The sequence below is a fragment of the Oncorhynchus gorbuscha genome, linkage group LG23, assembly GCF_021184085.1.
Source record: "Oncorhynchus gorbuscha isolate QuinsamMale2020 ecotype Even-year linkage group LG23, OgorEven_v1.0, whole genome shotgun sequence".
Taxonomy (NCBI): domain Eukaryota; kingdom Metazoa; phylum Chordata; class Actinopteri; order Salmoniformes; family Salmonidae; genus Oncorhynchus; species Oncorhynchus gorbuscha.
The window spans coordinates 11,812,932-11,829,729 of record NC_060195.1 but is presented as its reverse complement, the minus strand read 5'-3'; the positions used below and the strand labels follow the sequence as shown (position 1 = coordinate 11,829,729).

The following is a 16,798-nucleotide window of genomic DNA, read 5'->3' as shown; positions in this document are numbered from 1 at the left end:
AGGTAGTAATGTTAAGGTTGGTTGTTCTACTGGCTGTCTCTACAGGTGAAACACACAGGTAGTAATGTTCTGGTTGGTTGTTCTACTGGCTGTCTCTACAGGTGAAACACACAGGTAGTAATGTTAAGGTTGGTTGTTCTACTTCCTGTCTCTACAGGTGAAACACACAGGTAGTAATGTTAAGGTTGGTTGTTCTACTTCCTGTCTCTACAGGTGAAACACACAGGTAGTAATGTTAATGTTCTGGTTGGTTGTTCTACTTCCTGTCTCTACAGGTGAAACACACATGTAGTAATGTAAATGTTCTGGTTGGCTATTCTACTTCCTGTCTCTACAGGTGAAACACACAGGTAGTAATGTTCTGGTTGGTTGTTCTACTTCCTGTCTCTACAGGTGAAACACACAGGTAGTAATGTAAATGTTCTGGTTGGTTGTTCTACTTCCTGTCTCTACAGGTGAAACACACAGGTAGTAATGTTAATGTTCTGGTTGGTGTTCTACTTCCTGTCTCTTCAGGTGAAACACACATGTAGTAATGTAAATGTTCGGGTTGGTTGTTCTACTTCCTGTCTCTACAGGTGAAACACACAGGTAGTAATGTTCTGGTTGGTTGTTCTACTTCCTGTCTCTACAGGTGAAACACGCAGGTAGTCATGTTAATGTTTTGGTTGGTTGTTCTACTTCCTGTCTCTACAGGTGAGACACACAGGTAGTCATGTTAATGTTTTGGTTGGTTGTTCTACTTCCTGTCTCTACAGGTGAAACACGCAGGTAGTCATGTTAATGTTCTGGTTGGTTGTTCTACTGGCTGTCTCTTCAGGTGAAACACACAGGTAGTAATGTTAATGTTCTGGTTGGTTGTTCTACTGGCTGTCTCTACAGGTGAAACACACAGGTAGTAATGTTCTGGTTGGTTGTTCTACTTCCTGTCTCTTCAGGTGAAACACACAGGTAGTAATGTTAATGTTCTGGTTGGTTGTTCTACTTCTTCCTGTCTACAGGTGAAACACACAGGTAGTAATGTTAAGGTTGGTTGTTCTACTGGCTGTCTCTACAGGTGAAACACACAGGTAGTAATGTTCTGGTTGGTTGTTCTACTGGCTGTCTCTACAGGTGAAACACACAGGTAGTAATGTTAATTGGTTGTTCTACTTCCTGTCTCTACAGGTGAAACACACAGGTAGTAATGTTAAGGTTGGTTGTTCTACTTCCTGTCTCTACAGGTGAAACACACAGGTAGTAATGTTAATGTTCTGGTTGGTTGTTCTACTTCCTGTCTCTACAGGTGAAACACACATGTAGTAATGTAAATGTTCTGGTTGGTTATTCTACTTCCTGTCTCTACAGGTGAAACACACAGGTAGTAATGTTCTGGTTGGTTGTTCTACTTCCTGTCTCTACAGGTGAAACACACAGGTAATGTAAATGTTCTGGTTGGTTGTTCTACTTCCTGTCTCTACAGGTGAAACACACAGGTAGTAATGTAAATGTTCTGGTTGGTTGTTCTACTTCCTGTCTCTACAGGTGAAACACACAGGTAGTAATGTTAATGTTCTGGTTGGTTGTTCTACTTCCTGTCTCTTCAGGTGAAACACACATGTAGTAATGTAAATGTTCTGGTTGGTTGTTCTACTTCCTGTCTCTACAGGTGAAACACACAGGTAGTAATGTTCTGGTTGGTTGTTCTACTTCCTGTCTCTACAGGTGAAACACGCAGGTAGTCATGTTAATGTTTTGGTTGGTTGTTCTACTTCCTGTCTCTACAGGTGAGACACACAGGTAGTCATGTTAATGTTTTGGTTGGTTGTTCTACTTCCTGTCTCTACAGGTGAAACACGCAGGTAGTCATGTTAATGTTCTGGTTGGTTGTTCTACTTCCTGTCTCTACAGGTGAAACACACAGGTAGTAATGTTAATGTTCTGGTTGGTTGTTCTACTTCCTGTCTCTTCAGGTGAAACACACATGTAGTAATGTAAATGTTCGGGTTGGTTGTTCTACTTCCTGTCTCTACAGGTGAAACACACAGGTAGTAATGTTCTGGTTGGTTGTTCTACTTCCTGTCTCTACAGGTGAAACACGCAGGTAGTCATGTTAATGTTTTGGTTGGTTGTTCTACTTCCTGTCTCTACAGGTGAGACACACAGGTAGTCATGTTAATGTTTTGGTTGGTTGTTCTACTTCCTGTCTCTACAGGTGAAACACGCAGGTAGTCATGTTAATGTTCTGGTTGGTTGTTCTACTGGCTGTCTCTTCAGGTGAAACACACAGGTAGTAATGTTAATGTTCTGGTTGGTTGTTCTACTGGCTGTCTCTACAGGTGAAACACACAGGTAGTAATGTTAATGTTCTGGTTGGTTGTTCTACTTCCTGTCTCTACAGGTGAAACACACAGTTAGTAATGTTAATGTTCTGGTTGGTTGTTCTACTGGCTGTCTCTACAGGTGAAACACACAGGTAGTAATGTTCTGGTTGGTTGTTCTACTTCCTGTCTCTTCAGGTGAAACACACAGGTAGTAATGTTAATGTTCTGGTTGGTTGTTCTACTTCCTGTCTCTACAGGTGAAACACACAGGTAGTAATGTTAAGGTTGGTTGTTCTACTGGCTGTCTCTACAGGTGAAACACACAGGTAGTAATGTTCTGGTTGGTTGTTCTACTGGCTGTCTCTACAGGTGAAACACACAGGTAGTAATGTTAAGGTTGGTTGTTCTACTTCCTGTCTCTACAGGTGAAACACACAGGTAGTAATGTTAAGGTTGGTTGTTCTACTTCCTGTCTCTACAGGTGAAACACACAGGTAGTAATGTTAATGTTCTGGTTGGTTGTTCTACTTCCTGTCTCTACAGGTGAAACACACATGTAGTAATGTAAATGTTCTGGTTGGTTATTCTACTTCCTGTCTCTACAGGTGAAACACACAGGTAGTAATGTTCTGGTTGGTTGTTCTACTTCCTGTCTCTACAGGTGAAACACACAGGTAGTAATGTAAATGTTCTGGTTGGTTGTTCTACTTCCTGTCTCTACAGGTGAAACACACAGGTAGTAATGTAAATGTTCTGGTTGGTTGTTCTACTTCCTGTCTCTACAGGTGAAACACACAGGTAGTAATGTTAATGTTCTGGTTGGTTGTTCTACTTCCTGTCTCTTCAGGTGAAACACACATGTAGTAATGTAAATGTTCTGGTTGGTTGTTCTACTTCCTGTCTCTACAGGTGAAACACACAGGTAGTAATGTTCTGGTTGGTTGTTCTACTTCCTGTCTCTACAGGTGAAACACGCAGGTAGTCATGTTAATGTTTTGGTTGGTTGTTCTACTTCCTGTCTCTACAGGTGAGACACACAGGTAGTCATGTTAATGTTTTGGTTGGTTGTTCTACTTCCTGTCTCTACAGGTGAAACACGCAGGTAGTCATGTTAATGTTCTGGTTGGTTGTTCTACTTCCTGTCTCTACAGGTGAAACACACAGGTAGTAATGTTAATGTTCTGGTTGGTTGTTCTACTTCCTGTCTCTACAGGTGAGACACACAGGTAGTCATGTTAATGTTTTGGTTGGTTGTTCTACTTCCTGTCTCTACAGGTGAGACACACAGGTAGTCATGTTAATGTTCTGGTTGGTTGTTCTACTTCCTGTCTCTACAGGTGAGACACACAGGTAGTCATGTTAATGTTTTGGTTGGTTGTTCTACTTCCTGTCTCTACAGGTGAAACACACAGGTAGTAATGTTAATGTTCTGGTTGGTTGTTCTACTTCCTGTCTCTACAGGTGAGACACACAGGTAGTAATGTTAATGTTTTGGTTGGTTGTTCTACTTCCTGTCTCTACAGGTGAAACACACAGGTAGTAATGTTAATGTTTTGGTTGGTTGTTCTACTTCCTGTCTCTACAGGTGAGACACACAGGTAGTCATGTTAATGTTTTGGTTGGTTGTTCTACTTCCTGTCTCTACAGGTGAAACACACAGGTAGTCATGTTAATGTTCTGGTTGGTTGTTCTACTTCCTGTCTCTACAGGTGAAACACACAGGTAGTAATGTTAATGTTCTGGTTGGTTGTTCTACTTCCTGTCTCTACAGGTGAGACACACAGGTAGTCATGTTAATGTTTTGGTTGGTTGTTCTACTTCCTGTCTCTACAGGTGAAACACACAGGTAGTAATGTTAATGTTCTGGTTGGTTGTTCTACTTCCTGTCTCTACAGGTGAGACACACAGGTAGTAATGTTAATGTTTTGGTTGGTTGTTCTACTTCCTGTCTCTACAGGTGAAACACACAGGTAGTAATGTTAATGTTCTGGTTGGTTGGTCTACTTCCTGTCTCTACAGGTGAGACACACAGGTAGTCATGTTAATGTTCTGGTTGGTTGTTCTACTTCCTGTCTCTACAGGTGAAACACACAGGTAGTAATGTTAATGTTCTGGTTGGTTGTTCTACTGGCTGTCTCTACAGGTGAAACACACAGGTAGTAATGTTAATGTTCTGGTTGGTTGTTCTACTGGCTGTCTCTACAGGTGAAACACACAGATAGTAATGTTAATGTTCTGGTTGGTTGTTCTACTGGCTGTCTCTACAGGTGAAACACACAGGTAGTAATGTTAATGTTCTGGTTGGTTGTTCTACTGGCTGTCTCTACAGGTGAAACACACAGGTAGTAATGTTAATGTTCTGGTTGGTTGTTCGACTGGCTGTCTCTACAGGTGAAACACACAGGTAGTAATGTTAATGTTTTGGTTGGTTGTTCTACTTCCTGTCTCTACAGGTGAAACACGCAGGTAGTAATGTTCTGGTTGGTTGTTCTACTTCCTGTCTCTACAGGTGAAACACACAGGTAGTAATGTTAATGTTCTGGTTGGTTGTTCTACTTCCTGTCTCTACAGGTGAAACACACAGGTAGTAATGTTAATGTTCTGGTTGGTTGTTCTACTGGCTGTCTCTACAGGTGAAACACACAGGTAGTAATGTTAATGTTTTGGTTGGTTGTTCTACTTCCTGTCTCTACAGGTGAAACACACAGGTAGTAATGTTAATGTTTTGGTTGGTTGTTCTACTTCCTGTCTCTACAGGTGAAACACACAGGTAGTAATGTTAATGTTCTGGTTGGTTGTTCTACTTCCTGTCTCTACAGGTGAAACACACACAAAACATTCCCTAACCAGAAACCGTGGATTGATGGCAGCATTCGCGTGAAACCGAAAGCGCGAACTACTGCTTTTAATCAGGGCAAGGTGTCTGGCAACATGACTGAATACAAACAGTGCAGCTATTCCCTCCGTAAGGCTATCAAACAAGCTAAGCGTCAGTACAGAGACAAAGTGGAATCTCAATTCAATGGCTCAGACACAAGAGGCATGTGGCAGGGTCTACAGTCAATCACGGACTACAAGATGAAATCCAGCCCAGTCACGGACCAGGATGTCTTGCTCCCAGGCAGACTAAATAACTTTTTTGCCCGCTTTGAGGACAATACAGTGCCACTGACACGGCCTGCAACGGAAACATGCAGTCTCTCCTTCACTGCAGCCGAGGTGAGTAAGACATTTAAACGTGTTAACCCTCGCAAGGCTGCAGGCCCAGACGGCATCCCCAGCCGCGCCCTCAGAGCATGCGCAGACCAGCTGGCCGGTGTGTTTACGGACATATTCAATCAATCCCTATACCAGTCTGCTGTTCCCACATGCTTCAAGAGGGCCACCATTGTTCCTGTTCCCAAGAAAGCTAAGGTAACTGAGCTAAACGACTACCGCCCGTAGCACTCACTTCCGTCATCATGAAGTGCTTTGAGAGACTAGTCAAGGACCATATCACCTCCACCCTACCTGACACCCTAGACCCACTCCAATTTGCTTACCGCCCAAATAGGTCCACATACGATGCAATCTCAACCACACTGCACACTGCCCTAACCCACCTGGACAAGAGGAATACCTATGTGAGAATGCTGTTCATCGACTACAGCTCGGCATTCAACACCATAGTACCCTCCAAGCTCGTCATCAAGCTCGGGACCCTGGGTCTCGACCCCGCCCTGTGCAACTGGGTACTGGACTTCCTGACGGGCCGCCCCCAGGTGGTGAGGGTAGGCAACAACATCTCCTCCCCGCTGATCCTCAACACGGGGGCCCCACAAGGGTGCGTTCTGAGCCCTCTTCTGTACTCCCTGTTCACCCACGACTGCGTGGCCACGCACGCCTCCAACTCAATCATCAAGTTTGCGGACGACACAACAGTGGTAGGCTTGATTACCAACAACGACGAGACGGCCTACAGGGAGGAGGTGAGGGCCCTCGGAGTGTGGTGTCAGGAAAATAACCTCACACTCAACGTCAACAAAACTAAGGAGATGATTGTGGACTTCAGGAAACAGCAGAGGGAACACCCCCTATCCACATCGATGGAACAGTAGTGGAGAGGGTAGCTAGTTTTAAGTTCCTCGGCATACACATCACAGACAAACTGAATTGGTCCACTCACACTGACAGCGTCGTGAAGAAGGCGCAGCAGCGCCTATTCAACCTCAGGAGGCTGAAGAAATTTGGCTTGTCACCAAAAGCACTCACAAACTTCTACAGATGCACAATCGAGAGCATCCTGGCGGGCTGTATCACCGCCTGGTACGGCAACTGCTCCGCCCTCAACCGTAAGGCTCTCCAGAGGGTAGTGAGGACTGCACAACGCATCACCGGGGGCAAACTACCTGCCCTCCAGGACACCTACACCACCCGTTGTTACAGGAAGGCCATAAAGATCATCAAGGACATCAACCACCCGAACCACTGCCTGTTCACCCCGCTATCATCCAGAAGGCGAGGTCAGTACAGGTGCATCAAAACTGGGACCGAGAGACTGAAAAACAGCTTCTATCTCAAGGCCATCAGACTGTTAAACAGCCACCACTAACATTGAGTGGCTGCTGCCAACACACTGTCATTGACACTGACCCAACTCCAGCCATTTTAATAATGGGAATTGATGGGAAATTATGTAAATATATCACTAGCCACTTTAAACAATGCTACCTTATATAATGTTACTTACCCTACATTATTCATCTCATATGCATATGTATATACTGTACTCTACATCATCGACTGCATCCTTATGTAACACATGTATCACTAGCCACTTTAACTATGCCACTTTGTTTACTTTGTCTACACACTCATCTCATATGTATATACTGTACTCGATACCATCTACTGTATGCTGCTCTGTACCATCACTCATTCATATATCCTTATGTACATGTTCCTTATCCCCTTACACTGTGTATAAGACAGTAGTTTTGGAATTGTTAGTTAGATTATTTGTTGGTTATCACTGCATTGTCGGAACTAGAAGCACAAGCATTTCGCTACACTCGCATTAACATCTGCTAACCATGTGTATGTGACAAATAAAATTTGATTTGATTTGATTTGATTTAGTAATGTTAATGTTCTGGTTGGTTGTTCTACTTCCTGTCTCTACAGGTGAAACACACAGGTAGTAATGTTAATGTTCTGGTTGGTTGTTCTACTTCCTGTCTCTACAGGTGAAACACACAGGTAGTAATGTTAATGTTCTGGTTGGTTGTTCTACTTCCTGTCTCTACAGGTGAAACACACAGGTAGTAATGTTAATGTTCTGGTTGGTTGTTCTACTTCCTGTCTCTACAGGTGAAACACACAGGTAGTAATGTTAATGTTCTGGTTGGTTGTTCTACTTCCTGTCTCTACAGGTGAAACACACAGGTAGTAATGGTAATGTTCTGGCTGGTTGTTCTACTTCCTGTCTCTACAGGTGAAACACACAGGTAGTAATGTTCTGGTTGGTTGTTCTACTTCCTGTCTCTACATGTGAAACACACAGGTAGTAATGTTAATGTTCTGGTTGGTTGTTCTACTTCCTGTCTCTTCAGGTGAAACACACAGGTAGTAATGTTAATGTTCTGGTTGGTTGTTCTACTTCCTGTCTCTACAGGTGAGACACACAGGTAGTAATGTTCTGGTTGGTTGTTCTACTTCCTGTCTCTACAGGTGAAACACACAGGTAGTAGTGTTAATGTTCTGGTTGGTTGTTCTACTTCCTGTCTCTACAGGTGAAACACACAGGTAGTAATGTTAATGTTCTGGTTGGTTGTTCTACTTCCTGTCTCTACAGGTGAAACACACAGGTAGTAATGTTAATGTTCTGGTTGGTTGTTCTACTGGCTGTCTCTTCAGGTGAAACACACAGGTAGTAATGTTAATGTTCTGGTTGGTTGTTCTACTTCCTGTCTCTACAGGTGAGACACACAGGTAGTAATGTTCTGGTTGGTTGTTCTACTTCCTGTCTCTACAGGTGAAACACACAGGTAGTAGTGTTAATGTTCTGGTTGGTTGTTCTACTTCCTGTCTCTACAGGTGAAACACACAGGTAGTAATGTTAATGTTCTGGTTGGTTGTTCTACTTCCTGTCTCTACAGGTGAAACACACAGGTAGTAATGTTAATGTTCTGGTTGGTTGTTCTACTGGCTGTCTCTACTGGTGAAACACACAGGTAGTAATGTTAATGTTCTGGTTGGTTGTTCTACTTCCTGTCTCTACAGGTGAAACACACAGGTAGTAATGTTAATGGTTTATAGTTTATAGTTGTTTATAGTTTGTTTATAGTTTACAGTTTATAGTTATTTATAGTTTATAGTTATTTATAGGTTATAGTTTATAGTTATTTATAGTTTATAGTTATTTATAGCTTATAGTTATTTTGTTCCTGTCTTTGTGTAGTGTTCACCAGTTAGGCTGTATTAGGTTTCACGTTCCGTTTGTTGTTTTCGTATTTCTGTTATTTCATGTACCGTCATATCTTTCATTAAAGTCATGAGTAACCTACACGCTGCATTTCCTGTCCGACTCTCTTCATTCAACAGACGAACGCCGTTACACTATAGTTATTTATAGTCTATAGTTATTTATAGTTTATAGTCATTTATAGTTTATAGTCTATAGTTATTTATAGTCTATAGTTATTTATAGTTTATAGTTATTTATTGTCTATAGTTATTTATAGTCTATAGTTATTTATAGTCTATAGTTATTTATAGTCTATAGTTATTTATAGTCTATAGTTATTTATAGTTTATAGTTTATATGTATTTATAATTTATAGTTATTTATAGTTTATAGTTATTTATAGTCTATAGTTATTTATAGTTTATAGTTATTTATAGTCTATAGTTATTTATAGTTTATAGTTTATATGTATTTATAATTTATAGTTATTTATAGTTTATAGTTATTTATAGTCTATAGTTATTTATAGTTTATAGTTATTTATAGTCTATAGTTATTTATAGTTTATAGTTATTTATAGTCTATAGTTATTTATAGTTTATAGTTATTTATAGGTTATAGTTATTTATAGCTTATAGTTTATAGTTTTCCTACTCTGGCAGTGTAGGAGAACATGAAGCTAGCTCTGACTCGACCTCTCTCTGAGTCCTCTCTGGGACAGATGTCTGTGACGACCGGTCTCTAAGGGCAGGCTGTCATCTCTGGGACAGATGTCTGTGACGACCGGTCTCTATGGCCAGCCGGTCCTCTCTGGGACAGATGTCTGTGACGACCGGTCTCTAATGCCAGCCGGTCCTCTCTGGGACAGATGTCTGTGACGACCGGTCTCTATGGCCAGGCTGTCCTCTCTGGGACAGATGTCTGTGACGACCGGTCTCTATGGCCAGGCTGTCCTCTCTGGGTAGTCAGATCTGTCTGTGATGACAGGTCTCTATGGCCAGGTTGTCCTCTCTGGGTAGTCAGATCTGTCTGTGATGACAGGTCTCTAAGGCCAGGCTGTCCTCTCTGGGTAGCCAGATCTGTCTGTGATGACAGGTCTCTATGGCCAGGTTGTCCTCTCTGGGTAGTCAGATCTGTCTGTGATGACAGGTCTCTATGGCCAGGTTGTCCTCTCTGGGTAGTCAGATCTGTCTGTGATGACAGGTCTCTAAGGCCAGGCTGTCCTCTCTGGGTAGCCAGATCTGTCTGTGATGACAGGTCTCTATGGCCAGGTTGTCCTCTCTGGGTAGTCAGATCTGTCTGTGATAACAGGTCTCTAAGGCCAGGCTGTCCTCTCTGGGTAGCCATATCTGTCTGTGATGACAGGTCTCTAAGGCCAGGCTGTCCTCTCTGGGTAGCCAGATCTGTCTGTGATGACAGGTCTCTATGGCCAGGTTGTCCTCTCTGGGTAGCCATATCTGTCTGTGACGGCCAGGCTCTATGGCCAGGCTGTGATCATTGAGTTTTCTATCAGTCATAGTGGTCAGATACTGTCCGTGTACTGTCTGTTTAGAGCCAAATAGCACTGAGGTTTACTTGGCTTTTTGCTTGTGTCTTTCCCAAAAGGTGATGTGATATCTCTCTCTCTCTCCCTCTCCCTCTCCCTCTCTCTGAAGTGAAGTAGAACATCCAGATACTAACAACAGACTTGTCCATGATCCTCGGAGCCGTAGTTTAAACCCACCTCAATCCCTGTCCTCAACACCCTTGCAAGCTGCCAGCCTACTAGATGGTACCAGGCACTCAGGTTGCCCCTAGTGGACGGTACTGAATGCATTTCACTACTAGATGGTAACAGTGCTCACCGTTTTCCCTAGTGGACGGTACTGAATCCATCTCCCTACTAGATGGTACCAGGCACTCAGGTTGCCCCTAGTGGACGGTACTGAATCCATCTCCCTACTAGATGGTACCAGGCACTCAGTTTGCCCCTAGTGGACGGTACTGAATCCATCTCCCTACTAGATGGTACCAGGCACTCAGTTTGCCCCTAGTGGACGGTACTGAATCCATCTCCTACTAGATGGTACCAGGCACTCAGGTTGCCCCTAGTGGACGGTACTGAATCCATCTCCCTACTAGATGGTACCAGGCACTCAGGTTGCCCCTAGTGGACGGTACTGAATCCATCTCCCTACTAGATGGTACCAGGCACTCAGGTTGCCCCTAGTGGACGGTACTGAATCCATCTCCCTACTAGATGGTACCAGGCACTCAGTTTGCCCCTAGTGGACGGTACTGAATCCATCTCCCTACTAGATGGTACCAGGCACTCAGTTTGCCCCTAGTGGACGGTACTGAATCCATCTCCCTACTAGATGGTACCAGGCACTCAGTTTGCCCCTAGTGGACGGTACTGAATCCATCTCCCTACTAGATAGTACCAGGCACTCAGTTTGCCCCTAGTGGACGGTACTGAATCCATCTCCCTACTAGATGGTACCAGGCACTCAGGTTCCCCCTAGTGGACGGTACTGAATCCATCTCCCTACTAGATGGTACCAGGCACTCAGGTTGCCCCTAGTGGACGGTACTGAATCCATCTCCCTACTAGATGGTAACAGGCACTCAGGTTGCCCCTAGTGGACGGTACTGAATCCATCTCCCTACTAGATGGTACCAGGCACTCAGTTTGCCCCTAGTGGACGGTACTGAATCCATCTCCCTACTAGATGGTACCAGGCACTCAGTTTGCCCCTAGTGGACGGTACTGAATCCATCTCCCTACTAGATGGTACCAGGCACTCAGTTTGCCCCTAGTGGACGGTACTGAATCCATCTCCCTACTAGATGGTACCAGGCACTCAGGTTGCCCCTAGTGGACGGTACTGAATCCATCTCACTACTAGATGGTAACAGTGCTCACCCATGCCCCTAGTGGACGGTATTGGAGGCATTTCCTGACATCCTGGGGATCTGGACAAACGTCTACCACTGAAGTGGATCTGGTGTGACCTGGCTCAGTATACCCAAACACACACATGCAATGGATGGACGCACACACAGAAAAACACACATGCAAGTACACACATAAACACACGCACACACACATTCACACAGACTAATATATTCCCCACAAACTCACTTCCCCAAATACATCTACTGATCAATACTCAGAAGTGACGTGAGCAGTGGGTTGAATAGCAATTCATCACATTACGTTTTTCAAAATATTACATCATACTTTTACATTTCCCCTATAAGTGAAATAACCCCAACACTATCACAACCCAGTACAACTACTGCATAATGTAACAGGATGTGTCCCAAATGGCTGCCTATTCCTTATGGCCTCTGGTTAAAAGTAGTGCGCTATATAGTGTGCCATTACGGAACGCAGACATGGTCTCCATACATCTGTGTGTTACGTTGGTCGAGCTAGCTAGAACTAGCTAGAAGTCATATCACATCAGTTCTTACATCAAATGTAACTAGAGGGAATATGATTTATTCATTCTGCTGTTGACATCCAAACCGTGCCCTAAACGAAGACACTTTTAACACTATTCCTCTGGGCCCTGCTAGCCCAGCATGCCTCATGCCTGCCTCCTGCCAGCACAGTCTGACTCCTGCCTGCCTCCTGCCAGCACAGTCTGCCTCCTGCCTGCCTCCTGCCAGCCCAACCTGCCTCCTGCCTGCCTTCTGTCTCCCTCCTGCTAGCCAAACCTGTCTCCTGCCAGCTCAGCCTGTCTCCTGCCAGCTCAGCCTGTCCCCTGCCTGCCTTCTGCCTGCCTCCTGCCAGCCCAGCCTGCCTCCTGCCAGCTCAGCCTGCCTCCTGCCAGCCCAGCCTGCCTCCTGCCAGACCAGTCTGCCTCCTACCTGCCTCCTGCCAGCCCAGTCTGCCTCCTGCCTGCCTCCTGCCAGCCTCCTGCCAGCCCAGCCTGCCTCCTGCCTGCCTCCTGCCAGCCCAGCCTGCCTCCTGCCTGCCTCCTGCCAGCCCAGCCTGCCTCCTGCCAGCCCAGTCTGCCTCCTGCCTGCCTCCTGCCAGCCCAGCCTGCCTCCTGCCTGCCTCCTGCCAGCCCAGCCTGCCTCCTGCCAGCCCAGTCTGCCTCCTGCCTGCCTCCTGCCAGCCCAGCCTGCCTCCTGCCAGCCCAGCCTGCCTCCTGCCTGCCTCCTGCCAGCCCAGTCTGCCTCCTGCCTGTCTCCCATCATGCTGGTGTGGTTGACTGTCTGTTGCTATCAAAACAAAAGTGCTCCGCTTGGAGAGAAAACACAATGGAAGTGTCACAAATAGCACCCTATTCCCTATAAAGTGCACTACTTCTGACCAGAGCCCAGTGGGAGGCAGTATAAAGGGAATATGGTACTGTCTGGGACCCAGCCACTGTGATGTGTTTCCTTTCAGCAAGGCTGAATATATAAGAGGAGAACAGAGGAATTATACCATGAGACATGTTGATATGTTGTTGTGGAGCCCCAGAGCTAGCTAGCACAACAATGAACCTGTTAACAGCATAACACACACATGGTGTGTGTGTGTGTGTGTGTGTGTGTGTGTGTGTGTGTGTGTGTGTGTGTGTGTGTGTGTGTGTGTGTGTGTGTGTGTGTGTGTGTGTGTGTGTGTGTGTGTGTGTGTGTGTGTGTGTGTGTGTGTGTGTGTGTGTGTACTACTGTATGGAACCATGATGTGCCTACGAGGTCCAGCAACACTTATCTTCAGACAGCAAACACTGTGGCTACAACCCAAGTGGTAACCTATTCCCTATAAAGTGCAGTAATGTTGACAAGAGCAGTAGGGGCCCTGGCCATAAGTAGTGCATAGGGAATAGGGTGGCACTTGGGACCCTTCCTGTCTACTGGCTGCCTGTCACCTACCGCTATTATTTACCCCTGTGGAGGAAAACACAAGCTAGCACAAAAAGAGGGCCATGTGTACTATGTGTGTGTGTGTGTGTGTGTGTGTGTGTGTGTGTGTGTGTGTGTGTGTGTGTGTGTGTGTGTGTGTGTGTGTGTGTGTGTGTGTGTGTGTGTGTGTGTGTGTGCGTGTGCGTGTGCGTGTGTGTGTGTGTGTGCTGTCTGTTGCATATTTTATGAGTAACGGGAAATAAACTGCTGAGGTAAATCTAGTTGAACACTTTCAACAGTACGAAATACGGATTTTATATAAGGTGTGTGATTTACCTCAGCAGTATGAAAATTGGATATTATTTAAGCTGTGTGAGTTACCTCAGCATTATGAAAATTGGATATTATTTAAGCTGTGTGAGTTACCTCAGCATTATGAAAATTGGATATTATTTAAGCTGTGTGATTTACCTCAGCAGTATGAAACATGGATATTATTTAAGCTGTGTGATTTACCTCAGCAGTATGAAACATGGATATTATTTAAGCTGTGTGATTTACCTCAGCAGTATGAAACGTGGATATTATTTAAGCTGTGTGATTTACCTCAGCAGTATGAAACATGGATATTATTTAAGCTGTGTGATTTACCTCAGCAGTATGAAACATGGATATTATTTAAGCTGTGTGATTTACCTCAGCAGTATGAAACATGGATATTATTTAAGCTGTGTGATTTACCTCAGCAGTATGAAACGTGGATATTATTTAAGCTGTGTGAGAAACAGACTAGAAATGATTTACCGTTGCTGTTCCTCTTTTTCTAAGACTTTTTTCTCCACATTGAACAACATATAATGCAACTAAATACACTTCCTCTCAGCACCGTTTGGGCCTCACACCTGGAATCGATGCTAGACTTCAGTTATAGTAACTACCATAATGAGATAGAGAAGAATAATCTAGACTTCAGTTATAGTAACTACCATAATGAGATAGAGAAGAATAATCTAGACTTTAGTTATAGTAACTACCATAATGAGATAGAGAAGAATAATCTAGACTTCAGTTATAGTAACTACCATAATGAGATAGAGAAGAATAATCTAGACTTCAGTTATAGTAACTACCATAATGAGATAGAGAAGAATAATCTAGACTTTAGTTATAGTAACTACCATAATGAGATAGAGAAGAATAATCTAGACTTCAGTTATAGTAACTACCATAATGAGATAGAGAAGAATAATCTAGACTTCAGTTATAGTAACTACCATAATGAGATAGAGAAGAATAATCTAGACTTCAGTTATAGTAACTACCATAATGAGATAGAGAAGAATAATCTAGACTTCAGTTATAGTAACTACCATAATGATGAGATAGTAACTACCATAATGAGATAGAGAAGAATAATCTAGACTTCAGTTATAGTAACTACCATAATGAGATAGAGAAGAATAATCTAGACTTCAGTTATAGTAACTACCATAATGAGATAGAGAAGAAGAATCTAGACTTCAGTTATAGTAACTACCATAATGAGATAGAGAAGAATAATCTAGACTTTAGTTATAGTAACTACCATAATGAGATAGAGAAGAATAATCTAGACTTCAGTTATAGTAACTACCATAATGAGATAGAGAAGAATAATCTAGACTTCAGTTATAGTAACTACCATAATGAGATAGAGAAGAATAATCTAGACTTCAGTTATAGTAACTACCATAATGAGATAGAGAAGAATAATCTAGACTTCAGTTATAGTAACTACCATAATGAGATAGAGAAGAATAATCTAGACTTCAGTTATAGTAACTACCATAATGAGATAGAGAAGAATAATCTAGACTCAAAACTACCATAATGTCAACTTCAGTTATAGGATGGAACTACCATAATGAGATAGAGAATAATTAGCTTCACTAATAATGAGATAGAGAAGAATAATCTAGACTTCAGTTGTGTTACAGCAGGGGTGTCAAAGTCAAATGGATGGAGGGCCAAATAAAAAATTTAGCTACAAGCCGAGGGCCGGACTGTTCGAATGTTCATTGAAAATTTTTTAAATGACGCATATAGTCTAGTGAACCTAATTGAACCTACTGAAAACCTAACAAATATATTCCAATATGATCAGATAAATAAAGCAATATTTTCTTATGGCTCTGTCAGTAATCTTTAATTTTCAACAGACACAAAAGACAAATTTCCTTTATATAAAAATCCCCATAACATGAACATTAAATGAAAGAAACCGGTATTCAAGGCACCATCAGTAGCCTATATTTTCTATTTTAGCAAAAGTGGGCTAAATTTACTTCAAAGAAAAAAACAATAATAGCAATTTTCTATCATCCACTCAACTGAAATATTTTAAAAATATAATTGGATTGAAATACAATAAAATAAAGTGCAAAAATCTATTAATCAAAAACAACACTTTGTTTAAGGAGAAGTAACATGCAGTGAAAACAAATATTAAACTTTAACTTTTAAACTTGAACTGAGTAAAAACTCTAAATATGTGATTGCACAGTAATGTTCACTTGTTTGAGGTTGAGGGTGATACTTGGTGGTGTCCCATCTTTTCCACAAGTTCATCAATGTTCGGGGTAAGGCTCTGAGCTGAGGAAATCCTCAGAATTGAGTGGAGGTGTTCAGCAGTAAGTCGACTTCTGTGTGATGTTTTGTTCAAGTTCATCAAAGAAAACAGTTGTTCACACAGGTATGTGCTGCCAAACATAGACAACGTTTGAGCAGCCTGGATGCGCAGCTGGGGCATTGTGTCGGGGAGGAAACGGGCGAACTCCGCAGCACCCACTGCCGCATATTTTGCCCTCAGTGCATCATTGCATTGGAGGTCAATCAACTCCATTTGGAGGTTTGGTGGTGAGCTTTCCACGTCAACAGCAAATGGGTTACCGAGCAGTTCCAACCTGCTTTTTTGTGCTTCAAAGTCAGCAAATCGGCGTCGAAAGTCAGCGGCAAGCATACCTATTTTATCAGCCAACTGTGCGCTCGGGAACGCACTGGTAGAGAGCTTCTCTTTCATGGTCTGGCAGCTGGGAAAGTGGCTCAAATTTTCTTTCCGCATCTGCGTCTCCCACAGAGTCAGTTTGGTTTTAAATGCCTTCACTGTACTGTACATATCAGAGATGACACGATCCCGACCCTGCAGCTGCAAGTTCATTGCATTCAGATGACTCGTAATGTCACACAG

General features: G+C 43.2%; 2 protein-coding genes across 4 annotated transcripts in view; one reads left to right on the top strand and one right to left on the bottom strand.

Annotated features, from left to right (window-relative positions):
* Positions 1–16,798, bottom strand: part of nlgn3a (neuroligin 3a) — a 474,389-nt gene that overhangs the window by 412,993 nt on the left and 44,598 nt on the right. The window lies entirely within an intron of this gene.
* LOC124011605 (keratin-associated protein 10-7-like) lies at positions 12,326–13,141 on the top strand. Its single transcript, XM_046325055.1, has 2 exons — positions 12,326–12,943; positions 13,133–13,141. Exons 1-2 carry the CDS (start codon positions 12,326–12,328, stop codon positions 13,139–13,141), a joined length of 627 nt encoding a protein of 208 aa, XP_046181011.1.

Bases quoted from the DNA above. Each gene is read 5' to 3' on its own strand.
- LOC124011605 (XM_046325055.1), top strand. From the start codon at position 12,326: ATGCCTGCCTCCTGCCAGCACAGTCTGACTCCTGCCTGCCTCCTGCCA.